Genomic DNA, 11,175 nt, shown 5'->3' on the forward strand with positions numbered 1-11,175 from the left:
AATATAATGCCAGGTAGCAAAAATATTAACTTTATAAAGGACGACAAACACAATTAGTGTTTTTTTAACTTAAAATACAAACATGCTTAAAACTAACACTCTTGCCATATTTTCTTTAACAGTCTTTGATAACTCCCAAACCTCCCCACCCCCCAAAAAAAGATGCCTACCTAAAATGGAAAGGTGGGGAGATAGTGGGATTTGGCAATACAATTTTTTAAATAAAACATCAAGAAAAAGCACAAGGATCACAGCAGACACTAAAACTAAAAATATAAAATGCTCTGACCCTAGGAAAACATGAAATGGCTGGGCATTGCAAGCCCTCCCCCAGGTCTACTCAGAGTGGCAGTGGCTCTCCAGTGTAATGTCCCCCTTTGGCTGTGGGTTCCTGGGTTAGAGTACTCACTTAGGCACCCATTCTCAGGTCCATTCAACAGAGACCAGTTGGCTCAAAACATCAGCCCTTTATTTGCTAGCAGACAACTTCAACTAGCATAAAAACACTGGAAACTAAAACTCCACTCCATTGAAATACATTGCAGCTCAAAAAAAGTTACCAAGAAAATGCGGAATGGATTTTCCATTAAGTTTTCTGGACCCAGATAGATTGTTCTGGGACTGGAATGACAGCCCCCAGACAGAATTCCATTCCCAGAACACAGCTACTATTGCCAGGGAATGTCATTCCACTCTGAGGGCTTTCATTCCAGTCCCAGAGTAGTCTATCTGGGTCCAGGGACCTTAAAGGAAAATCCATTCTGCATTTTCTTTGCAACTTGTTTTGTGCTTTAGCCCAGAGGAGTTTCCTGCTGGAGGAGAAACTAGCAAAGACAAGGCCCAGGTGGGAAGTTCAGCAGCCCCAATCTCCCTCAGAAGGGGAAGACAGGCAAGGGAGGGGGAGGGGAGGGGAGGGGGAGAGAGCTGTGAGCCTGATTGAAGCCCTGGGCAGGCTGCTTCTGGCCCATGGGCCTTAAGTTTTACACCTCTGACTTAGAGAGAACCAAAGACAGGCTCCATGTTGGGACCAATGGTCACTGTGATGGACAGATGTTCAATAGACCTTTCAAAAAGGCTTTGGTAGACAGATAGGAAAATAGTTTATCCATCCAAAATGTCATGGTAAGCTGAAATTGCTGACAGATGCACCTCTATCAATGAGAAGCCAAGTCCGGACTGATGCAACCTAGTCAGGTAGGTGAGGATCATTAACAGAGAAGACTTGGTGGGGTGCATGCCCTGCTCTCTTGCATAGGATACAAACAGGACCACTTCAGGTGATAAGATCTCCCTGTAGAAAGTTTCCTAGATTTGAGTAAGATATCTGATACTGAAGGTGGTAAACTCATGCTTGAATCTTCCAAGCCGTCAATTTGAAGAAACCGGGGTTGTGGTGAAAAATCCACCCTCCTTTCTGAGATAAAAGATCTGGACTGACCAATAGAGTCCAGTACTGGCCCCTCAACAACCGAAGCAGAAGCGGATACCATGGTTGCCTCAGCCAGCATGGTGCAATCAGGATGACAGAGGTATGGTCAGTTATTATTTTCTGTAGTACCCGAAGAATCAGAGGGAACGGTGGGAATATATAAAATAGGCGACCTGTCCACCGATGTAGGAAGGCATCCCCCATAGATTTGGGACAGGCGGCTTCTCAAGTAGAAGAGTGGAAACTTTGTATTTTCCACCATCACAAAGGCATCCAGAGTTGGCTGACCAATGAGCTGAAGTACCTCCTCGAGGCAGTCTGGCTTTAGGGACCACTCATGTTGTGTTGTTGGTTTCCAACTCAAAGCATCTGCTTGAATATTGTCCACCGCTGGCACATGTATGGCCATTAGATGTCTGTTGTACAGTAGACACCAGTCCCACAGTTCTATGACTAATCTACAGAGCTTCACTGATGTTGCTTTAGGATATAGTACATTGTTGCCATGTTGCCTGTGGCAACTCAGACCGATTTGTTCTGTAGGAGTGGCATAAATGAACAAAGAGCATGCCTGACCGTTGTCAGTTCGAGAGCATTGATATGGCAGTGCCTGGGTTCTCTCGACCACTGACTCTGAATTCACAGATCTCCACAGTGGGCTCCCCACCCCCACAGGGAGGCATCTGTATACACAGTGACCTCTGCATCTTTTGGTTGGAAAGGTATTTCTGGTAAGAGGTTGTTCATATTGGTCCACCAGTGTAGAGATTGCAGAACCCTGGCTGGAATGATCAACCTGAAAGAAGAATGCACCGTCACAGAATTGCAATGATGGAGAAACCATAATTGTAGATGTCACATCTGTATATTCACCCCCAAATTCTTTGCATGCTTGTGGCTCTCATCCACGGTTTTAAGAGCATCATCAGTGGATGTGTGGAACAAACTATACCCATCAAAGAGGAGTTATCTGATCTTCTGTTTTACATTCGACTGTAGCGATGTCACCCTGAGCCATGCATGTCTATTAAGAGCTATGGCTGTTGCCATAATCCTTAAGTTGCCACTTGTTGTTTTGCAGCCCTTCGTGATTCCTGGATAATGGGTGTGGCCTCCATACAGATATCTGCAGGTAGGTGAGCAAGCAGAGCTTCCACTTTGTTGGAGATGTTAAAAATGTATAACAAGTAAGACACATACGTCTGCCTTTTGGAAGCAAGTGATGTGGAGGCATAGATCTTCTTTGCCACTGTGTCCAACTTTCAGCTCTCCCTATCTGGGGGAGCCAAATGATGTGCTTCTTTTGCCTTAGACAATGAGTGAACCGCTACAGAATTCAGTTCAGGCTTCATACATGGCCTCATAGCATTTAGAAATAGGTGGCACTGAAGCAGGCTTGCCCCAGGCTTCCTGCAAAGTTGCCAGATGCACTGGTAGTACAAGCAGTACTGAGGATGTAGGTAAGTCTGACCGGAGAATGTCATGCACTATCTCAGAGATAGGTGCTGCCCCTGAGGTTAATGGTATTCCCAATGCCTTTGCCATGCACTGTATTAAGCCCAGGGATCCCTTAGCACCTTCTAGAGTAGGCAAACCTTGCTAAGGATCCAGCTCATGTTCAACTGGAGCATCCCTTTCACCTTCTTCCTGCAACACCAAATTGTCTGTGTCGGGATCCGACCCAATCAGAGAGGTAAACTGCTGTGTATCTAAGCCTGCCGCATCCTCCATTTCTAATGACTCATGAGTCTCATGCAGCACTGGAACCTTAGTCCCTTGATCCCTACCCTTGGGATCTGCTGATGGGGGATGTCTCTAACCAATCAAAGGTCTGGGGGGTTGTGCGCATTGATGCGGCAAATTGCTGACTAAGTTTCAAGATCAGAGATCTCGAATACCTGCAGTGCCTTGTTCGGGATGGAGACCTGGAACGCCAATGGATGCAAAATGACCAATGCCAATAAGATCTGTGTCAATGGTAAGATGGATCCAGGATCGGCAAATTGTGACTCCATGGCATTCTTTCACTATAATAGACCCCAGAGTAGTCACTTACAGAGCAGCAAGAAAATGCAAGGGATCAATCATGTAAGTGCCCCCTAGATTGTTCTTTTGGCAAGTTCGACTGCAGGAGTTGAATGTCCAGAAGTATAATCATCCTCCACCAGGATCTGGAGTGGCGGTACTGACTACACAGATGGAGACAACAGCACCTCAGTGCATCCCTGCGTTTGTCTAGGGGTTGAAGGAGGCATCTGAGTTGACTGCTGAGAGATCGAATCCAAAGGTGCCTCCATATGCCCCACTGACAATGATTTTGTTGATAGCCCCATCAGGAGAATAGGCACCACCATAATCTTCGCCAGCAGCTGCTCATCTGGTGGCCTCGAGACAGTAGCCAGTTTTGACGTATCTGTCACTTTCAGGACCTTCAGCTTTGTGGGGACCTGACCCAAGGTGGATGCCCTCTTGGACAGTTTGTAACTTTTAGCCTTTTTTGGCTTAGGCAAAACCGTGTGTTGAGGCACAAATCTCCCCACTCTATAGGTGGGGGAGGTGGTGTGTGTTCAGATCCAGAGGGTTGCACCATCATTGGCGTTAGTGACTTTTCTAACAAAAAAGTCTTAAGGTGGGCCACCCAATTCTTCTTAGCCTGGCATGTAAATTTTGAACAATGCGGGCAGGACCTTGTTCTATGGTCTTCCCCGAGGCACAATAAACAGCAATCATGGCCAACTGTTGGGGGAATCTAGGCGTTAGAGCCAGAACGCCATTTAAAGAAGGGCATCCATCCCATATGCTGCCCCCTCAGTCCGAAAAATTGATTAAAGGTATGAGAGGGTGGATGACTAACAGAGCACTAATCTTTTTTCTTTTCTTTTCTTTAAACAAGGTATATGTCGATTGAGGTAAAACAGAAGAGGCTATCACAGAGAGACAAGGAAAGATGTCCAACTGAGAGGTGGTAAGGAAAGAACTGAATGGGGGCAGGGTCTACCTCAGTTCTGGGCATGTTCAGTAGAGGCCTGCTCCATGGAGCTGTGGTAGATCCCACCCAGAAGAGGTTGTCTTAAAAGCTTTTTTAAGTTTCCCAGCGAGGGTTTGACGCAGGCACAGAACCTAGTACGTGGCCTGCACAGAGACCATGGAGACGATCCAGTGCATATGGGCCAAGACTAGAGTGATATGATCCCTACAACCATTCTAGTCAACATTCTGGATCAATTGATGATTGTTCCAAACACTTTTCAAGGGAAGCACCACATAGAATCTAATCTAGATGCAACTAGGGCATGCACCACAATGACCCCCTGTCTCAAGGAGGCATTAATTACCTCCAGACAACTAAGATCAGATCCCTAGAAAAAATGGTAGCTTTGGAAGCTGGACTCTATGGCATTATATCCTGCTGAGGTCCCTCCCCAGGCTCCACCCCAAAAATTTCCAGATATTTCCCAACCCAGAGCTGGCAGCACTAGTTGTGTTGTAGGTATGCCTCTTTACCTCCACCCATGCCTATTTCTGTAACTGTAAATAAAGGGTCGCGAAGAGTCGGACTCGACTGTGCGACTGAACAACAACAACAAATAAAGGCAATACTATAATGTTTGAAGTCTTCAGTGCAGTCTTCCAAAGGCAATCAAGCCAGGAAAGCACTATCCCTGAAACATCTCACTGTTAAGGAACCAATATTTTTCTTAAAGACTCTCTCAGAACAGTTAAATATTTTTAAAAGTTACTGTTTTAAGAAAGTTTATTTATGGATATGCCTGCATTAAAGAATGTTGTTTGTTGTACACATCTCATTCTAACAAGAAACTTCAATTTAAGAAGCAATTCAATGATTTTTGTGGATTCAGTCAGCCAGGCCTTCCAGAAAAGTCTAAGCAAGAAATAGGCAACACTTCACCCACAGCAGGTCTAATCAAGGACTTTGGAAAAGTATAACCTTCAGGATGTATAAGCTGCTGTTTTCTTGCTAGGAAGCACAAGCCTCAGATGCGTATGAAATTTTTAAAAATGATGGGGGGAAAGCCATAAATCTAACTTTGGTGACTCATTACAGTGCTTCAGTGAGACACTCAAAATCTTGTCATAGTTTCTGCAGGGTTTTAAATCTGCTTCATGCCTGTGACTGTTACATCACGGATTTCTGTGGGATTCCACAGCATGCTTAAATTCTCCTTACTGGAAGCATCCCTCTGTTTGGCCAACAAATGTACTCTGACATTTTCTGATAACCAGGTCACCAAGGGAGAAAGCTACAATATTTTTAAAAATAACAACACAACAGGCCATGAAGCTAAGAAGATCAGAGAGGAGACTGCAATCCTCATAGTGCCTAAAAGAAGAATTAAATGTGACAGCAGTGTTCCTTGTGTTCAAGAGTAGGTTGCCATCAAGCATCTGTAAATGGGGGAGGGGTGGAGATGTCAGGCAAAAAAGTAGCAGACAGTGAACCCATCTACCACTCCCCTCACACAAATATATATACAACTCTTCAACTACTTGTATCAGCTGATGTAAAACATAGGGGGAGAAGGGACACCTGCAGCAACCTGCATATGAAGACGAGTACACCACCATCACATCTCATGTCACCTTTATGGCATAGCTACAAGTAACATACATGAGCAGAGAACTGGTAGGGGCTTGCCACTGTTTCTCTGTTTCAAATGGCCACCCCAAGCCACTTTTCTCTCCATATTTCCAAAGTCTTGGGAGCAAATGAGGGAAAGAAGATGTGCATGTGGGTTCAGATAAGAACTAAATGAGTCTCATATACATATGTGAAACTTCAAGAAACAGATATGTGTCCCCTGTAGTACCTTATCACTTCCTAAAGATCCCTTTCATAGGCTTAGTTGAACATAATGCAAAACCATGTTCTATTTAAACTATAGTAAGTTTGTTAAACTAAGGATTCAGCACACAAACAATGACTTAAATGTTTTGCTCTTTCTCCTACTACACCTACAGAGATTCGGTTGGTAACCCAGCCTGTGTTGCAGCAAGGGCAACACCAAGGAACATACAAGGATGTCCACATTTGTACATCATGCAAAACCACAAAGACTAGCTATTGTTAACAACTCAGACCGTGGTTTTGATCCTTGTTTGATATTCCCTAAGTAGTTAGTAGAGTGGCCTACATTCAAATGATCACACTAGCCATAATTACTTTAATTAAAGGCCCCTGCCACACGGCAGGGGAAAAGCCTCTTAAGGCGCGGCTTTTAAAAGCCGCGCCAACGTTGAGACGCTGCGGCGGGATCCCACGGATCCCCTGGCCGCGGCGCCTTTTCTCCCCGGCGCGATCAAACACCGGGGAGAAAACACAGGTCAGACGCCTAGCCGGCCGAACTGCGCATGTCGGAGCATGCGCAGTTCGGATCCAGGCCGGGGTTGTGCCGGCGCAAGGACGCGCCGGCGATCAAACGCCCCGCTTGCCGCGCCGCGTCCATTTGAACCACCTAAGGTAGGTGGTTCAGTTTGCGGCGGATTTGTGCGGGGAAGGGACAGTTCGGGCATGGAAGCAAGACGCTTCCCAGATGTTGTGGTGTGATCGCGCCGGTTTGATCCGGCCCCGAACTGTCCCGCTCCCGGCCCAAATCGCCTAGTGTGAACGGGACTAAACTATGGTTTCACATGATATCTGAATCAAGTCATGTTGTGTTTTAAATGACAGTATGGGAAGTCTATAGCAGCTGGCAACAGTTAGGCCAATAAGGGGCCTCAGAAATGACAGCAATAGTAATGGTACTGGACGAGAGCTCAAGCACTTGTGCAGGTCTACTGGATAGTATTCCCCGCCTTAAATTCAAACGCTACCCTACATACACAACCCTGAATGGCAGAGGATGATACAATCACATATGTATTGAAAGATCAAAGAGCATTTTCATACACAAAGTTACATTCACTTTTGTTTCAAAGCAGCACCTTAAAAATGCAAACCCACATTAAATCTCATTTCAATCAATTTCCAAATCCACTCCTACGTATATTAAATAGAATTCACATGTGATCAAAAACTGATAGGCTCACATATGGAAATGCCATTACATTTTAATTCAGTAGTAAATCGATACATATTATCTTAATTAGACAAAACCCAATTCAAATGAATGTTCAAACTAATAGCAATTTTACTAAACAATTACTCTTCAAATTATTCTTCAAGTTGATTCAAGTGAAAACTGAAAAGCAGCAATCAAGCAACATATGTCAGACATAAATCAGCCAAAAATACTTGAAAAACTTACCTTAAAAATATACTGTATTGAGGATAAAAGATGCTTTCATACTGAACCCAGGTCCCATGGTCACCTTCTGTTGCCTTTCTGCTATCTTCTCTTACTGAGAAGAGATTAAATGAAGCAAATCTCCTTACTGATACTTGCTGAAGATGCATACCCGTCACATGTTTTTGTTTCAGAACCTTTAAAACAAATATATATATATTTACTATTCAATTTAACTAAACATCACAGAATGTTAATGCTCAGGAAAAAATTGTACAAACTGAAGTTTCCCATATTGAAAAAGCTGCCACTTGGCCACCATCTATGTCTTCACAACTTCAAGGCTAGATGATTGTAATATACTCTACTGGGGGGTTTCTTTACAGACTATCTGGAAGAATCAGCTACAGAATGTGATGAAGTATACCTTATGAGAAGGGGTCATTGGGAGATCCAGCAGCTGTACTGAGTACTAACCTCTTGTTGCTACCAAGGCACATTTCAAGATGTTGCATTTAATCTCCTTCAGAGACCACACACCATATATAAGAAACCATCAAAGCACTGTGTAGACTACATTCAGTCCAGGGATCCATGAACTGGGTGCAGCGAGGAGCCAGGCTGTACATGCTGTTTCTATTCCCAACTGCCAGAAGCTTTTCTATATAGAACCTACAAGCCTACATAGTCTTCACCCCACAAAAATGCAGGGCTCAGATTGCTTAGAGAGACTCTGTAAACATACCTCTTATACATCCATAGACTCCACACAAGACATCAAAAGCAGGGAAAGTGGCTGTTCTTGTAAGCATATACTAGCTATAAGTATACAGTATGTGTAATTTATCTAAACCCGACCGCGTGCGAGGCGAGTTCTCCACACGGTCATGCGAAGCCTCCAAGCTTTGCTCCGGGAGACAATAGCCCAAGCGGATCCTAGCCCACACCAACCAGAGGGCTAGGATCTCTCGGCCACTGTATATAGCCTATCACTGAGTGGAGGTGTGTTCTGGGAGTCGGTTTACTGAGCATATAAGCCAGCCTGCGAGCCAAGGTTTTTCGTCTTGTTCTGTACCAACAATAAAGTATGAGCTGAATTCACTTGCCAGTCTCAGTACTTTTCAGTATCACTACATAATCTGTACCTTGAAATCCTGCTCCTTTCATATTTTCATTATCCTCATATTATATGTTGATGTACAGGGCCCATCTTTCCTCATACTTTTCATCATGTTCTTGAGAACCAATTGAAAGCACCTGACTGATATTATCTATTTTAAAAGTCAGACTTTTCCAAGGCACACAGGAAGACCTGCTTTGCTTTCTGGAGCCCCCAGCCATTTCTCTTGTGTATCTGTTTGTTTTTATTGTATTTTAAATTATTTGTTGTCATTATAACATGCTTTGGGGAGAAAAGTGGAATATAAACAAGGAGGGAGGCTACACCAACTACATCTGTCCCCAGCAAAATTGACCCACCAATCACTGTTTTAGCCAGCTCTACCAATATGATATTGATACCAAGATACATGGATACTGTGGGAATTCAGAAGCAACAACATGCATCCCTAGCTCTCATGCTGCTGTAGTGTGATTTCAGCCAATGAGGTCAAAAAGTAATGCATATTAAGTAATTAGGGAGAGAAGAAATAAGCAGTGGAAGAGAAGTTGGAAGACTGTGGTACATTATCCCCCCTCCTCACTGAATTGTCCATCAATCAATCTAGATGATAATCAGACTGCTAATATTAATGAAAAAGTAAGAACAGCTCAAATGTTATTTTTTACTCAACAGAACATCATCCTTGGAGGTAATCAAAAATCCACCTAATGAAAAAAATTAAATGTTCTTAATGCCTAAGTAAGCTTAACCTAAATAGGTCAATAGGAAAAGGATAAAACTGCTACTAAATCCCCTGTGCCAACACAATTCCAAATCATGCCAGCATAGTAGCATAATTATGCCATCATTAAATTTAAGTCAGCATGCACTGTTGTTACTATGATAGCAAAAATAGGTGGGGATGGGTAAAGATGGAGATATAGCAAGAGAGATGTGGAAAAAAGCCTACTTAGCTGCCATCCTAGCCCACCCAGGACCAAGTCCCACAACTCCCATCTGCATAACGCTAGCAAAATTTCTGCCACAACTAAATACATATTTACTGGACTCAATGTTGTTGTTCAGTCGCATAGTCGAGTCCAACTCTTCACGACCCCCATGGACGACATCACGCCAGGCTCTCCTGTCTTCCGTCGTGCTCTGGAGTTCGCTTAATTTCTTTGACCTTCAATCTTTCCCAGCATCAGGGTCTTCTCCAGTGAGTGCTCCCTTCTCATTTGGTGGCCAAAGTATTTGAGCTTCAGCTTCAGTATCTGGCCTTCCAGGGAACAGTCAGGGTTGATTTCTTTTAGGATTGACTGGTTTCATCTTCTTGCAGTCCAGGGGACTCTCAAGAGTCTTCTCCAGCTGGCACATTGTCTGTGACTTTTTAAGGAATATATTGACTGGTATAGAATGGTGTAGGCTATAGGTGCTGGGTATATAGTATGTAAAACAGAAAAACTGATTTAAGAAGGTAGCACCTTGTTTTAAGTACTAATAGAATGAATTAAAGGTACAGGCAAGGAATGTTGACAGGGCATTAATTGAAAGGAAAAGATATGAATTTATTTATATTTGCATATAATTGGATGGGTAAAATGAATTACTATGAGTTAAAGACGATAATATGAGTATTTAATATTTATAAAATTGATTTGGTGTTAAATGAAATGATTCAGTCAATATGAATTATAAATAGGTGTTGAATTAGTTAGATTGGAGTGAACTGATTTAAAGGCTGATGTTGTTGGTGGGATTTAAAGCTATAGATAAGAAATGTGGTTAAGATATGAAGTAATATACATGAATTTATTTATGGGTAAAATGAATTACTATAAGCTAAAGAGGATAATATGACTAATTAATATTACTCAATATTCATAAATTTGGTTGGGTTTTAAATGAAATGAGTATAAATTGAATCATGTTATTTGATATTAGTAGGAGAGATTATGTAGGTTTTTTCCTTTTGGTTTTTGGGATGGTGTCTCTGATAGTGAAGTAAGAAACTATGTAATTCTGGCTGAGATAACCTTAAGTACAAATGGTAAAAAAGCTGTAGATAAGAAATGTGGTTAAGATATGAAAGTAATATATATGAATTTATTTATGGGTAAAATGAATTATTATAAGCTAAAGAGGATAATATGACTATTTAATATTATTCAATATTTACAAATTTGGTTTGGTTTTAAATGAAATGAGTATTGATTGAATCATGTTATTTGATATTAGTAGGAGAGATTATGTAAGTAAGGTTTTTCCTTTTGGTTTTTGGGATGATGTCTCTGGAAGTGAAGTAAGAAACTAGGTAAATCTGGCTGAGACACTCTTAAGTATAAATGGTAAAACAAATTTGAATAGTGGACTGTCTCAAGAAAAAAAAGAGTGAGAAA

At 42.4% G+C, this 11,175-nt stretch overlaps 1 protein-coding gene across 1 annotated transcript in view; it reads right to left on the bottom strand.

Moving 5' to 3' along the window:
- Positions 1-11,175, bottom strand: part of LOC107119521 (calmodulin-lysine N-methyltransferase-like) — a 77,369-nt gene that overhangs the window by 56,284 nt on the left and 9,910 nt on the right. The window contains exon 2 of the mRNA XM_015422010.1: positions 7,696-7,871. Coding sequence (XP_015277496.1) covers positions 7,696-7,871 — 176 coding nt within the window. The remainder of the gene's footprint in view (positions 1-7,695; positions 7,872-11,175) is intronic.

This window comes from Gekko japonicus, unplaced genomic scaffold (assembly GCF_001447785.1).
Source record: "Gekko japonicus isolate JY-2015 unplaced genomic scaffold, Gekko_japonicus_V1.1 scaffold128, whole genome shotgun sequence".
In the NCBI taxonomy this organism is placed as follows: Eukaryota; Metazoa; Chordata; class Lepidosauria; order Squamata; family Gekkonidae; genus Gekko; species Gekko japonicus.